Here is a 16,187-nt window from a genome sequence, read left to right as displayed (position 1 = left end):
GATCGTATCTCGCCGAAAAGTAATATATATACCACTAAACTCTATATACCAAAAAGACGAAATTTTATTGGAAATAACTACTTTTTATAAATGAGTATTTTGGGGAATACTTACCCGAACCCTAACCCTAACCGTTTTAAGAGGGGTAAACGTTAAATTAGATCCAAGTTCAGTCTTCTAAAAAGGGTTAGGGTTAGGTTTAAGAATTTGGGGGAGAGGTTAAATCTCGCATAAGCACTGACCTAGAATGATGAAAAGTTAGTTCGTGATATTTCCTAGTTTTATTAAAAATACATACAATACATTAGATTTATATACAAAAGCGATTTCAGTGTTTTTTGGTGTTGGTGGCGCTGATGGTCTTCCTTGGGTGGTACTTCTGGTATTTTTGTTTCTGAAGACGAGCCACATTATTGTGTTTCCTACTACGAATTGGATTTTTTTTATTTTGCATTGTCAATGGTGCAGTGGGTGGGACGAAACACCGAGATCCCGTTTACACATGGCAGTTGTAAGAGTAGACCGTAGCGCCCCTGTCTAGTCAAAAACCATCCTCATAGCGCACTGTATGGCGTATGCACTTCTGCATTAGCCCAGCTACTTCAGAACAGTGAGTATAGCGTTACACTACATTTCATCTCAGTTATTGTCACTGTCGTGTGAACTGAATCCGTAACGACCTCTAATGTGGTGTTGTATTACAGTTTTTTTTAATATCTCACGGGACAGGTAGAACGCGAGCAAAGGGGAAGTTTCAAATCTTAAAGTAGCAATAATGTTTTTGGATTTATAAAACAAAGATACAAACATCCACGTCCAGTTTTTCTATGTAACTTACTGTAGCCATATTTCTGTAGCCATTAATTTAAATATAAAACATCTACGTCCGGGTTTTGTATGTAACTTAAAGTAGCCATATTTTTTATTACTATTTTTATAAAACATCTACGTCCGGTATTTGTATGTAACTTAAAGTACCCATATTGTGATAGAATAAAATAATAATGAAATGAAAAGGGGTTTAAAGTCTCACTGCTCTGCTCCCGGGCTAATAAAGAGAGAGGGAGAGAGAGAGAGAGAGAGAGAGAGAGAGAGAGAGAGTAACATGCGATTCAATTTTATTTAATTAATTCGCTTGTGCGTAGGGATCTTTAGCAGTGGGAGGAAACCGGAGTATCCTGCGAAAACCCAAGGGGTTGGAAAGGCGATGTTACTCCTTGCCACGTACATGCGAGGAATCGGAACCACGCCACTTGGCTCAATGACAGCCTTTCTGATGCAACGTGCACGCGTTAACCATTCGGCCACCCAACCCCCGACTCAATGAGGAAGGAGGTGGCTGACTAACTAGGATGTCGGTACAGAACACTAGGACGTTAAACCCCATTTTATTCAGTATATATATATATATATAGACGTATTGCCGCTTTAAATTAGTTGGAATTCAATTGCTGCCTGGGCACAATGTCCCTCATATAATACTGTATGACGAATACCCGTCTTGTTTATCCCGGTAGGTGCAGAAAAGTAGGGAGAGCAACAGTTAATTCGATACCACGAAGCCCAAATTCGCCAGGAACCCAACTTCGCCCGGCCCTAATTCGCCCCGTGTACACATTGGAGTGCACCTAAAAGATCACTTGACAGTATGAATTTGATATAAGAGTGGGCCGTAGCGCCGCTGACCGGGCAAAATTTCCCTCATAGCAAACTGTATGGCGTATGCCCGTCTTCATTAGCCCAGTCGAGGCAAAACACTAGGACGTTAAACCCCATTCCATTTCATTTGTATAGACTAGACGCGTTGTGGCTTTCAGCTAAAGACTTCACTTGAGATATTAAACGCGTTGTCGCTTTAAGCAAAAGTATTCACCTGAGATATTAGACGCGTTGTCGCTTTAAGCTAAAGACTTCACCTGTGATATCAGACGCGTTGTCGCTTTAAACTAGATCCTTCACCTGTGATATTATTGTTGTTTAAAGTTCAGGTATTCAAGCAAAGAGGAAGTATATCATTATAAAATGATATTAAACCCGACACTTTACCTGTTATACGTATGGTTGAATATGGACGTATTCAGGTAGCGGCATGTCTTACAAGGATTAATTTTAACAGACACTAAACTCAACATATTGTGAGTATGTTTTAGTTTTCTTTTCGATAATCAGAAATGTGGGTTTAAAACCCTGTTTGTCATGCGTATTGAGTTAAATATGGATGTATTCAGGTAGCCGCGTATATTATTTAAACCAATATTAGATTCAACATATTGTGAGTATGCTTGATACTTCTTTTCGTTAAGTTAAAAACAGCATAGCACAGATCAGAAGTGGGGGTTAGTTTCCGGCGAGGGTTGACTGAATAGTTGAATGCGTGTGCGATAGATCACATGGTCTGTCATTGAGTCCAGTGGCGTGGTTTATATTGCCCCGCCCTGACAAGGAGTAGGGTTGCCTGCCCAACCGGGTGAATTAAACCTGGGTCCCGGGCAAATCACGCTTCGTCGCCGCGCAACCCCCCCCCCCCCATAGTATGTGATATCAGTAATACCCCCGTGGATGTTTTAGGCCATCCAATTTTGCCCCCCGCCCCCCGGACGAAATCAGATTGAGCAATATGTTACTCCCGAAATGGCCTAGTTTGTGTCGAATGGACATTAAGTTCCCTCTCTGTCTCTCTCTCTCTCTCTCTGTGTCTCTCTCTCGCTTAGGATAAATATACATTAATATCGTCTTAATTCAACTGTGACATCTTGTTTACTGTGTAGATTTATTTGTCCAATGCCTTACTCGTACGTTATCATCTGCTTTAGATTTATAATAGTCTCCCTGATATATCCCCCCCCCCAACACCCGGCCGCCCCACCCCACCTCCTCAATACGTTATAAAGTTTATGGGCAGAAGTGCGAGGGTGTCAACAGGTGCGCTGTAGCTCATAAGGGATTATATTTATACAAGAATGAATGAACTGAACCGACCTAATGAAGACGGGCGTACCATACACTACGTTTAATACACAATATACTAAATTTGGTTTATATCCTTATAGGCCTATAGTAAGTTATATTCTATGGTATGTATATAGTCGTTTAATACACAACAATATACTAAACTTTGTATATATCCTTATAGGCCTATATAAACTTATATTCTATGACGAGTGATGGTATGTATATATAGTCGTTTTATACACGACAATATTACACTTTTATAGCGATGCACTAGATGTAGGTTATCTAATTTGTTATGATGTATAGAAATATATTTATCACCCAATAATACATTCTACAGTAGATATCACTTGTGTGATAAATTTCATAATCTAAGGAGATATCGCTTTACATGGAGGGGGGTTGGATGGCCGATTGGTTAGCAAGTGCGCGCTGTATCATTAAGCCTGTCATTGAGTCAACTGGCGTGGTTTCGAACCCCTTTTGTACGTGACAAGGAGTAGGGTCGCTTGTCCAACCTCGTGGGTTTTCTCCGGGTCCTCCGGTTTCCTCCCACTGCTAAAGACCCCTACACGCAAGCGAATTATTGAAATAAGATTAAACCATTGTTATTCCCGAAATGACCTAGTTTGTGTCTAGTGGACGTTAAACTCCATTTCTCTCTCTCTCTATATATATATATATATTTTCTACGACAATTATGCGTATTCGTTAACACTTATATAATGGCTAATGTACACACTTGTATTGTGCGATACATAATGAATGATCTATTCTGGACGTCTATTATATTATATATGTTTTCATTCAAACCGATTTGAAGTTACACAAGAAAGCATTCAGTATTTGTAATGCGAATACAATTTCGTTATAAGAAAGCGTGGGTCACGATCTAATAATAGTCTCGTTGTTTAATCCAGCCTATATTACAACGAGGCGATATTAACCAATACCTTCTAATATTATAGTAGCGCGTAGGGGTTGTGGGCAGAGAGAGAGAGAGAGAGAGAAAGAGAGAGAGAATGGGTTAACATCCACTTAACTCAACACCAAAACAGGTCCTTTCGGGACTAACATATGGTTAATTTTTTTCTTTCAATTTGATAATGGGAGTACTCCGGGAGACCCAGAGAAAACCCACGAGGTTGAACAGGTGACCCTGCTCCTTATCACACGTACAACCGGGTAATTGAAACCACTCCACTTAACTTAATGATAGACTTTCTGATTCAACGCGCACGCGTTAACCATTCGGCCAACCCCTTATCACGTTTTGGAAAATGTACAATAATTGGGCTATTGAAGATGGACATACGTCATGCAATGTGCTGAGGGGGATTTTGCTAGGACAGCGGTGTTCCTTCTAATCTTCATCGAACGGTCAGATCTATTTACGAAGGCCATTGCAGATTTTCCCAAGGTCACGAGATGAAAACCTCGCCAGAAAATCCCAATTAACTTTTCTCAGTGAACACAGGGATCGAACACGGGTCCTCCGGGTTAGCGAACCAACGTATTACTCACTGAGTCACTGTGGCCCCCAAAAGCAACATAAAATGACGTTCCTCTCATACTCCACTCCTAATAACTAACAAGGAAGTTTCAGTGATCTTATTAAGTATAAACGTGTTAAGGAAGTACATTTTAATAATTCTTTCCTAATATTCGGGGAGAGAGAGAGAGAGAGAGAGAGAGAGAGAGATGGGGTTTAACGTCCACTCGACACAAACTACTTCAATAATTCGCTTGCGCGTAGCGGTCTTTAGCAGTTGGAGGAAACCCACGAGGTTGGACGTCACTCCTTGTCACGTACAATCGGCGAATCGACACCACGCCAGTTGACTCAATGACAGACCTTATGATACTACGCGCATGCGCTAACCATTCGGCCATCCAATCCCCCTCCTAATATTCAGTGCTTTTCGTTTTTCCGAAAAAGAAAGTTTCACATCCGTTTAGTATTATCGGGATTTTTTTGATAGTTTTCGTGTTAAAAATGCTAGAATCTGGATAATCTGGATTATTTTCAGTATTAAAATCTATATAAGGACTAATATTAAAGGGACAGGGGGGGGGGGGCTTTGTGGGGGGGGGGGGGCAGTCCAAATTATTTCGACTCGCTAAGCAGGCGTTATTTCTGTATTAAACATACCATTATGCAAGAGCTAAATCTGCCAATTGCAGGTCTGTTTTAGGCCTGAAATATTATCTAAATTATTAATTAGACATTAATTAACTTATCCAGGACATAATCAATAGAGTAATTTGAATGAAATTTTCAAATTATTCATTTTATCTATTTTCGAACAGTTATCTATCTAAATCTTACATAATGTATCTTTATAATCTATAATATAATATGGGTGAATAGTTGGCATGACAACGTCCTCTGTTTCCGCTGAGTTTTAAATGAAATGAAATGGAATGGGTTTTAACGTTGTACCGTTCTGCTCCTATACTGGGCTAATGAAGACGGGCATATGCTATACAGTGTGCTATGAGGGGAATTTTGTCCGGACAGCGGCACTACGGCCTATTCATATCGAACTCCAACTGCAAAGGGATCTTTTACGTGCACGGCAATGTGTACACGTGACCTCACTTTTTCGTACCATCCGAAAGACTAGACAGCTGTCCTTGTCAGGCCCTCCGTCTACGTTTTAAAGGAACGCTCCCTATTGCATTCATTCATTACATTTCAATTCCCAGGATTCAACCACAACGATACAGGAAGTTGATGACTGAATAACCAAGATGGCGACTGAAATAAAATTTGAATTAAACAGTGAAGCGTTGTCAATACGAAATGTTTATGAGAAATTTGCCCATCGTCTGCCTGTTATAATACAGGTGAAGCAGGGTCACTATGGTGATATTGATATAGATACATATTCTACTGGTCACGTGAGTACTAACTTTATTATCTTTATATTAAAAGAAGCGTTCCAGATACGGTTAGATCTACTTCATAAGGCCAACTTCAAGTTTGTTCAAAGGTCACCACAATCTCGCCAACAATCACGTGCCCTTATCTTATTTACATCACAGCGACCTTGACGAAATCTTGAGTTGGCCTTAAAAAATATATCTAGCCTCCCAGATACACCGTAGTGCATGTTTGATAGACGTTATAGTAACTTGTGGCACGTGACCTGCTCTACGTGACTACAATAATTATATAAGTTTATAGACCTGCTTATCCAGGAAACATTAAGAATGTCTGTTTGAAAAAAATGTCGGACATCAAGGCTTGAAAATAATTATTATCACAGACCACAGACTATGATAGAATTGGTTGGACATCTTTCTCAGTGACGTCATTTCTACTTTAATAGATAAATCTAATCACGTGACAAGCAATTATTCATCATAGAAATGAAATGACATCGTGATTAACGTCCTGCTGTTCTACTCTGACTGGCCTTATCACGTGACAAGCCAATTATTCATCATAGAAATGAAATGAAATGAAATGGGGTTTAACGTCCTACTGTTCTACTCCGACGGGCCCAATGAAGACGCTCATACGCCATACAGTGTGCACCTAAAATTACACCACTGTATATGAGCTTTGAATTCATCAATAAATCTGTTATAGCCACATTAAAAGTGCCGTTATTTTTCCTTTAAGGTAATGAGAATCCACTCCTATTCTAAGCAACGTCGAGTGGTTGCTAGGGATACACATGGGCGCCATCTTAGTTTCCCTGTGAACTATCCAATTAAATTCCGGGTTGCTAGAACTCAAAAGAAAGGTAAGAGAAACGAATAGTATAATAGGTCGATTGGACGTTAAACCCCCTCTCTCTCTCTCCCTGTCTCTCTCCCTCTCTTTCTCTCTCTCTCCCTCTCTCCCTCTCTTTCTCTCTCTCTCTTGCCGTACGTGTCCTGTTCTGGCAAATTTCATCAGTTAAGCAGCTTTATAATTCTTCATCTTGAAACCGCTCTTAAGACTCTCTTCATTTAGTTCTAATATCATGATTTGTAACAGAGTCGTGTCATTTCAGCTGGCCGAGAACAGAGCCTACGTGATATTATAGACCAGAACACCCTGCCTGTCAGGATAGAGTTATGTTTACCACCACCAGGATATTCGCTACATATTGGCGAGTCCATAAAACAGATAGAGACCATTGGTACTTTACATCTTACAAATTTTTACGATGAAACATATCTACTAGCTAATAGTATCAATGAAGGTCAGTATATCTACTAGCTAACAGTATCAATGAAAGTCGGTATATCTATTAGCTAACAGTATCAATGAAGGTCAGTATATCTACTAGCTAATAGTATCAATGAAGGTCAGTCTATCTATTTGTTAATAGTATCAATGAAGGTCAGTATATCTATTAGCTAATAATATCAATGAAGGTCAGTATATCTACTAGTTAATAGTATCAATGAAGGTCAGTATATCTATTAGCTAATAGTATCAATGAAGATCAGTATATCTACTAGCTAATAGTATCAATGAAGGTCAGTAGCTTTCTAGAACACCATTCCCCATTTATTTGAGAAATCAAAAAAGCTACCATTTTAATCCTACCGCTCGTGGTATGCCAGTTTCGTGACGACAATGAGGTCACATGCCTTTCTTTTCTTGGGTCAGGGGCGGGCCTGTAGCCAGCTCTTAAAATTTGGTGGGGCTACGGAATTTTTTGGAGGGGCTGAGAATATGGCCGGCTAAGAACGCTCCTAAGAAATCATTATTGTTGGCAAAATATTTCGGGGGGGCTAATTCGATTTTTGTGGGGGCTAAGACCCCCCCCCCCAACCCCGTGGCTCCGGGCCCGATTAGGGCATTCAGAGATTTGGGAAAATAGTTCTCCGACCCTATTGGCATATTTCAATCCATTTTCTATTTTTGTCCTGATCCACATCGCATATCACTTGTACCAGATTTCAGTATCCACCATGTTCCAGTGAGTAAAGCGCTTGTTAGGGAAACACGGAGGGCCTGACAAGGACAGCTGTCTAGTCATTCGGATGAGACGAAAAACCGAGGTCCCGTGTACACATTGGCGTGCACGTAAAAGATCCCTTGACAGTTGGAATTCGATATAAGAGTAGGCCATAGTGCCGCTGTCCGGGCAAAATTTCCCTCATAGCACACTGTATGGCGTATGCCCGTCTTCATTAGCCCAGTTAGGAGCAAAACAGTAGGACGTTAAACCCCATTTCATTTCATTTCATTTCATGTTAGGGAAACAAGTACAAGTACCTTGACAACTTTCACTGTGTTGTCCATTTGTAAGTGGACGGGGGATCTGTGCAGAACATTAGGACGCTAAACCCAATTCCATTTCATTTCCATTTGTAAGTCATGTATGGTGGAGATCCCTTGTAAACCTTGGTTTGCACAGAAATGAATCACTGAAATTTAGAATTCGATAAGAAGCAAGCGAAAAACGCCACTGTCCATTTCCCATGTCATGGATGGTGCAAAAAAGTCAAATCCTAATTTATTTCATTTATTTCCGATGTTCCCTCGGGATTTGATAAAGTTCAGTCTGATTAAAAAAAAACGAACCCTATTTCGTTTCGTTTTTTATAGTTTTACTTGTCTTTACTACACTGGGACCTGGAAGAGTTCTTGATGATGGGAGGGATTAGCCACCGAAACGATCTGTTACGGCGAGTGTTTGACGTGAAGTGCACGGAACTGTGGGTAACCCACTAGACACATCAACACTGATTGGCTAATCAAATGTCTGACGACATAAAGTCAAAAGCCGCTCGTATGACCTCTGACGCGACCTTTCACTACAACCTGTCAGATCTTCGTGTAGTAGAGGCCATCGAAAGTACATAAAAATGAAATATAGATTTGTATTAATCAGATTTGACAGAGTGAGATAAATTGTTTGGTTTTATTTTAGGTCAATTAGATAGAGAGATTCTGTACTTCCCTATCTATCTCCAGAATAATCTCCCGTCAAAAGTCAAAACCTAGTAACTCACTTTTTTTTATCAAAATTGAGATAGGACCAAATTTGTAGTTACTGGGGTATGTGCTTCCTGTTGTTGTACTTGATATTCCAATCTTTTGATTTTGTAAGCAGTTACACCCATGACACAACCTAGCAACTTCCTTCATTTGCCTAGTATGCCACAGAAAAACCTAGTAACTAAATAGTCAAATGAATGCATAAGCTGGGGTTTAATATTCATTCATTACATTTTCCTTTGTTTTCTCAAAATAAGAAAGAATGTGAGTTACTAGGTGTTGCCTTTTGACGGGAGAGATAGAGTGAGATCTTTGGTTTTATTTTAGGTCGGGGATCACGTGGCTAAGTGGGTAAGGCGCTGGCTCGCTAGCCTGGAGGTCGGGTGTTCGATCCCTGCATTGGCCGAGAAAGTTCATCTCGATTTTCCGGCGTGGTTTCCCCTTGTCAGTGATGCAGAAAGGAGGGCCTGACAAGGACAGCTGCCTAGTCGTTCGGATGGGAAGAAAAACCGAGGTCCCGTGTACACATTGGCGTGCACGTAAAAGATCCCTTGGCAGTTGGAATTCGATATGAGTAGGCCGTAGCGCCCCTGCCCGGGCAAAATTTCCCTCATAGCACACTGTATGGCGTATGCCCGTCTTCAATTAGCCCAGGTTAGGTGCAGAAGAGTAGGACGTTAAACCCCATTTCATTTCATTTTATTTTAGGTCAGTTAGATAGAGAGATTCTATACGTCCCCATCTATCTCCAGAACCTGGTCGTGGCGGTTGTATCAGGCATTGAAGGCCAACCGCGGTCAGTATTTTCCACGTTTCAACGAGAAATGGATGAAGCGGTGAACGATATTTCTTATGAAGTAGCCGGCGGTAATACAGGTAATCAAAGATTCGTTTATACCACGCCCACGAAATAATTTATGGATGAGAGCCACGCCCATGGGGTGTCACGCCTATGGGGTGTCACGGTGACTCAGTGCGTTGGGCGTTGGCTATCTAACCTAGAGGTCTCGTGCTCGATACCTTGTTGACTGTCATTGTTTGTACTGGTGTGATTTCGATTCCCTGCTGTCCTGGCAAAATCCCACCCATTGCATACAGCTTGATGTATACCCGCCTTCATTAGGCCAGTCCCTGTAGAACAGTAGGACATTACAGACCCCATTTCATTTCAGTTACATTTCCAAATAAAATATTTTTCAGATATTGCTGTGTATTCACCGGACCTTTTGTCAAGATCGACCGAAAATGTCTATGATTACATCGAACCCACCCACTTTATCAAATACCGCCCAACTAATCAAAAACGGAAATGCTCGGCTCCGATGCCAAACGTCAAAGATCTTCTGACCCAGCTTGAGAAGAAACAACCAACAGATGGCGATACGTACGAAATGTCTGATGGCACTGTTTATTCTAGAGTTATCGTTCCTGCCGTGGACGATATGACACCTCCTCCCATTCCTGTCCGAAACATCCCTTCGATTACTGAAAATCCGAAACCCAAAATCTCGAGAGATAATATTACGTATGTCAACTCTAATAATCCACGAGCTATGGTCAAACCGTTAGAGAAATCACCATCACAGTCGTCTCAGCAGGCCCCGGAAGAGACGGAAGTTCCGCAGCCACAATCTGTGACTGAGCACGTGAAAGGTTTCACCATCAAACAGCTAACCGAGAGTCTCGAGACACTGAAGTTAAGTAAATATGCTGACGCGTTTGAAGAAGCTCAGATGAGTGGGGATCTTCTGTTGGATCTGTCGGAAGAGATTCTCAAAGATGATTTCCAGATGAAGGGTTATGAAGCCATTAAGCTTATGAAATATGCCAGAACTGGATACAAACCCCAATAAGATACTGTAAACTTCATATTATTGACTATTGAACAACAATCTTACAGTAATATTGATACCCTTGACAAGAGAACAAAAACTTTTATCAATGATGAAATGGTCATTTTATAGACACAGTTTTTATTAGTGAGTTAAAATTGTTAGTAATCAGGCTGTACTCATTAAACATACATACATTATGCAAGAGCTGAATCTGCCTATTGCAGGTCGTTCTTTAGGCTTGAAATGTTATATAAATTATTAATTAGACATTTATTAACATCAGAAGACATTAATCAACTCTCGATGGCATCTTATGTGCCGGATTTTCACTGGTTTCGATCTGCTGCTCACGGTCATTGATGATTAAATCCAAAAATGGATAATTGAGACTATGTTTTGTCGTACCGACTTTAGAAATGACGTGGTTTAACGTCCATTCGACACAAACTAGGTCATTTCGGGACCAACATATGGTACAATTTTATTTCAATAATTCGCTTACGCGTAGGGGTCTTTAACAGTGGGAGGAAACCGGAGGACCCGGAGAAAACCCACGAGGTTGGACAGGCCACCCTACTCCTTGTCACGTAAAACCACGCCATTTGACAGACTTTATGATACAGCGTGCACGTGCTAACCATTCGGCCATCCACCCCCCCCCCCCCCGTTGGGTTTGTGTATTCAATAGTAATGGGTACTATAATTAGCCACAGGTCGTTTGTTTATGTTTAAATATTTAAACCCTGTAACATACTGAGTTTATGTACCACTCGCGTTCGCTTCTTCTCTTCTGGTCACCATAATTAAACGTTCATGACCGGATTCTGTCTTTCATGACTGGATTCAGTACCTTGACGGAGCTCAAACTAATTTAAAGATATATGTGACGCAAGTGTAGAGAAAATTTAACAAATGGAAATAATAAATGATCATTCGTCTCAATAAATTGTCTGCTTCGGATGTAATTTATACGATGCATGTCCTAATGAAAAGTAGTTATTTTCCCAATTTACAACACCACCCTCGTGGTTTTCTTCGGGCCCTCCGGTTTCCTCCCACTACTAAAGACCCCTACTCGCAAGCGAATCATTGAAATAAAACTGAACCATTTACAACCGGCTTCAGCCGATGCAAAAAAAAGTGGGACTCTAAACACCAATTCATTTCATTTATTCGTGTTAAAACTAAGTACTATATCGCCTTTATAAACGGGGTTTGGCAGGATAACTTATCTTTCGTATGTTTATGTTTTCCTTAGGCATGTCGTCATGTTTTTATGTGGAGGTCAAAAGCGTCAGAGTGATGACATCATGTTTTTTATGCGCAGTTCTCGGATGAAGGCAGTGCAATGTGTTCAGAACGAAGCGAACAATGAATTGCTAGATTTTTGTAAATTATATTTGCACATTTTATTTCAAAATATAGATTGATATTTCATTTTTATTTTCATATTTATTCAAATATAAATAAACATTAAACTTAATCTACATAATTTGATATTTATTTTAGTGAGAGACAGGGGGTCACGGTGGCTAAGTGGGTAAAACGCTGGCTCACTAGCCTGGAGGTCGGGTGTTCGATCTCTGCATTGGCCGAGAAAATTCACCCAGATTTTCCGGCGTGGTTCACCCTTGTCAGCTATGCAGGCCAGAGGGCCTGACAATCATAGCTGTCTAGTCGTTCGAATGGGACGAAAAACACATTGGCGTGCACGTAAAAGATCACTTGACATAATCCTTTAGTGGCATATAGCAATTGGAAACATAACAAAACTGACACAGTTATATGGGACAACAATCACTGGTTTATTATACACAAGCACAACGTTTCGATAAGTATTCTCTTATCGTTATAACGATAACAGAATACTTATCGAAACGTTGTACTTGTGTATAATAAACCAGTGATTGTTGTCCCATATAACTGTGTCAGTTTTGATCACTTGACAGTTGGAATTCGACATAATAGTATACCGTAGTGCCGCTGTCCGGGCAAAATTTCCCTCATAGCAGTTTTCATTAGCCCAATTCGGAGCAGAACAGTATGACTTTAAACCCTACTTCATTTCATTTCACTTATTGAGAGACGGTGGCTCAGCGGTTAAGGCGCTGGCTCCCAATCGAGGTGGTCCCTTGATCGATGAGGTGTTTACTATGAACGTTTCTACAACCCATTTCTCACATGTCAGTGGTGCATGACGGGGGATCTGTTAATGAGCAACGTCTAGTCGTTTGGATGGGACGAAAACCCCGAATATACACATCGGCGTAAATTTAAAAGAATATATAGCAGTTTAAATGTTATATCTTTTTTAAATAATGCGCATGTGTACCAATATCTTTGGTGTTAAGAAGATACTGAAGGTCCTGGAAAAAACCCACGGAAGTAGGCAGACGATCATGCTCTATCGAGAAAGGGAGAGAGAAAGCGGTGAAAAGAGAGGGGGGAGGGGGAGGGGGGACGGGGACGGGGAGGGGGAGGGAGGGAGAGGGTAGAGAGAGACTAGCAGTGGAACCGGAGAACCCAGAGAAAAGCCACGAAGTTAACCAGGCGACCCTACTTCGTATTACTTCCAAGTGTGTGATCGACACCACGCCACTCTACACAAATTATGATCCAATTAAAACTATACGAAAGTCTTCTAATAACTCCGTAAAAGATGACTGCTTTCAACATATGACGTCACATCACGCGGCATCAACCACTGGCTCAATGGCGCATGCATTGTTTACATAAGACGTTACTGGTACGGGCAGAATGGTGCCTTTTACTCATTTTACATACCAATTTACACTAAATAGGAAATATGGTTTACCTACATATACTTCAAAACCTTTATTTTTCTAATGCTTAAAAAAAATACTTTAGAATTTAATTTGCAGATGCAAATAAGTATCGCTAGCTCATTAAACTGCACCGATGTCACCCCTCTCAGTGATTGTGGAGCCACGGTGGCTAAGTGGGTAAGACGCTGGATCGCTAGCCTGGAGGTCGGGTGTTCGATCCCTGCATTGGCCAAGATAGTTCATCGAGATTTTCCGACTTGGTGCAGGATGTAGAGTCGGCCAAGAACAGCTGTCTAGTCGTTCTAATGGAACAAAAAAAAAATAGGTCCCGTGTATACATTGGCGTGCACGTAAAAGATCCCTTGGCAGTTGGAATAGGCAACATTTCCCTCATAGCACACTATATGGCGTATGCCCGTCTTCATTAGCTCAGTCGGAGCAGAACATTTCATTTCATAGACAAATTCTATTCACCTATTTTACTCTCTCTCTCTCTGCCAGTTTTTGGTGATTTTGAGGCGGAAGGATACGAGAGTCCTACTCTTATATCGAATTCCAACTGCCAATGGATATTTTACGTGCACGCCAATATGTACACGAGACCTCGGTTAACCCAAATTTCATTTCATTTACATGTGTTAAATATCATTCTCAATGCTGCATTGTATGCTAGGTGGATTGGATGATCGAATGTTTAGCACGTGCAAGCTGTATTACAAGGTCTGTCATTGAGTCAACTGGCGTGGTTTCGATTCCCTGGTTGTAAGTGACAAAGAGTAGGGTCGCCTGTACAACTTCGTGGGTTTTCTCCGGGGCCTCCGGTTTCCTCATATTGCTAAAGACTCCCTACGCGCAAGCGAATTATTGAAATAAAACTGAACCATGTGTTAGTCCCGAAATGACCTAGTTGGTACTTGGTGTCGAGTGGACCTCTCTCTCTCTCTCTCTCTCTCTCTCTCTGTGTATTGTACACGACAGTCGTATAGATATAATATAATCATAGTAAAAACTTTCTCAATGGTAGATTGTACAGCAGCAATCTAATCTATTTATAGTAAGATATGTGACCTATTTTACATACACTTTATTCATAATATGATAGAGAGATTAGAATCTGTGATCACGTGTTACCAAATACAGAGAGAGAGAGAGAGAGAGAGAGAGAGGTATAATATTCTAGAGAGAGAGGGAGTGTCATTTTGGGACTAATATATGGTTCAATTTTATTTCAATAATTCGCTTGCGCGTATGTGTCTTTAGCAGTTGGAGGAAACCGGGCGACGCGAAGAAAACGCACGAGGTTGGATAGGTGACAACCCCAGCTCATTGTATTTTCTATATATTTAAACTGAAAGTCAGGGAGTCAACACATAAAAGGACTGAATCCAAAATGTGATGCACAAAATTTTAAAGGCACTGTCTTCCCTTTGCCAGTCTATTTAAAATAATGATCATCATATAATCTATGGAAGTAAAGTAAAAGTGAGGGAGTGACGATATAAAATGACAAAATTAAAATAATACCGCTCGAAATTTTAAAGGAGCAATCTCCAACGCCTTCTGGGGGGGTTGGATGGCTGAATGGTTAGCACGTGCGTGTTGTATCATAAAGTCTGTCATTGAGTCAACTGGCGTGGTTTCGAATCCCCGGTTGTACGTGACAAGGAGTAGGGTCGCCCACTCGCCTGTCCAACTTCGTGGGTTTTCTCCGGGTCCTCCGGTTTCCTCCCACTGCTAAAGACCCCTACACGCAAGCGAATTATGGAAATAAATTAAACCATATGTTAGTCCCGAAATGACCTGGCTTGTGTCGAGTGGACGTTAAACCATATGTCTCTCTCTCTCTCTCTCTCTCTCTCTCTTCGACGTCATCTCTTCCAAATACACTCGGCAAACCTCGATACCCTACATCTAACCTCGGTCGTATGACGGTACGTGATATGTAGCTACACCTATACAAATACACTCGGCAAACCTCGGTACCCTACATCTAACCTCGGTCGTATGACGGTAAGTGATATGTAGCTACTCCACAATTGTGATGCTACTACTGGTTTACTTATTTGGAAAACTTGCCGCTTTTAGAAAGAAGTTCTCAAACTGGCGTCGTTCGAAGAGTGTGTAGAGTTTTTGAACTTAGTCAAGCAATGGGCTTGAGAAGTACATCCGAGAAGTACATAACAAGCAATATACAACACTTTTCACGGGTGTCTTCATTTTTATCCCAGAACTTGAAAGTAGTCCCAATGTTGGAATACGGCAGACAGCCGACGTTAGATATAGGGTACCGGAGTCTGCCGGGGTCCGGGGTTTGCTGAATGCTTCCAAATAATGATCATCGCATACTCATTTAGTGGCATTTATGGAACCTAACGTGCACTTTTTGTTAATCATTTAACACAATCGTTAACCTTCCATTTCCCACGCGCTTTAATTTACTTTTAAAATTATACGTCTCGGCGATAGACATAGTCTGGATGTTCGAAGCCAAATTTAAGGGGAGGTAACTGCTCTGACAATCAAATGTTTACAACTCGATTTTGTTTGCTTTTCTATAGGCCCATGTTGTTCGGTTAAATCAACGTTATTTATTTTGGTTTTAGCAATTATTTGCATTATACGTAGTATGATCGGCCTTTGAAGTCGTTAGTATGGCTGTTTAAC

At 40.9% G+C, this 16,187-nt stretch overlaps 1 protein-coding gene across 2 annotated transcripts; it reads left to right on the top strand.

The window, feature by feature from the left end:
* The first annotated feature begins 1,996 nt into the window (after window positions 1–1,996).
* LOC126812429 (uncharacterized) lies at window positions 1,997–12,220 on the top strand. 2 transcript variants are annotated; one of them, XM_050538858.1, is made up of 6 exons: window positions 1,997–2,135; window positions 5,662–5,856; window positions 6,584–6,707; window positions 6,960–7,151; window positions 9,611–9,778; window positions 10,103–12,220. In XM_050538858.1, the coding sequence occupies exons 2-6, from the start codon at window positions 5,707–5,709 to the stop codon at window positions 10,753–10,755; spliced, it is 1,287 nt and encodes a 428-aa protein (XP_050394815.1). In that variant the 5' UTR covers window positions 1,997–2,135; window positions 5,662–5,706; the 3' UTR covers window positions 10,756–12,220. The 2 variants fall into 2 exon arrangements, with proteins under 2 accessions (XP_050394815.1, XP_050394895.1); XM_050538938.2 differs by lacking the exon at window positions 1,997–2,135 and adding an exon at window positions 2,160–2,272.
* Window positions 12,221–16,187: the final 3,967 nt, after the last annotated feature.

Source organism: Patella vulgata, chromosome 1 (assembly GCF_932274485.2).
Source record: "Patella vulgata chromosome 1, xgPatVulg1.2, whole genome shotgun sequence".
Lineage (NCBI taxonomy): Eukaryota > Metazoa > Mollusca > Gastropoda > Patellidae > Patella > Patella vulgata.
Note: the sequence above shows the minus strand (reverse complement) of the source record. Positions and strands in the feature narration are given on the sequence as shown.

Excerpts from the sequence above, each read along its gene's own strand:
- LOC126812429 (XM_050538858.1), top strand. The coding sequence starts at position 5,707 with ATGGCGACTGAAATAAAATTTGAATTAAACAGTGAAGCGTTGTCAATA. Across the intron at positions 5,857-6,583 it reads ATACATATTCTACTGGTCAC|GTAATGAGAATCCACTCCTA; the intron begins GTGAGTACTAAC and ends TTTTCCTTTAAG. Across the intron at positions 7,152-9,610 it reads AGCTAATAGTATCAATGAAG|GTCAGTTAGATAGAGAGATT; the intron begins GTCAGTATATCT and ends ATTTTATTTTAG.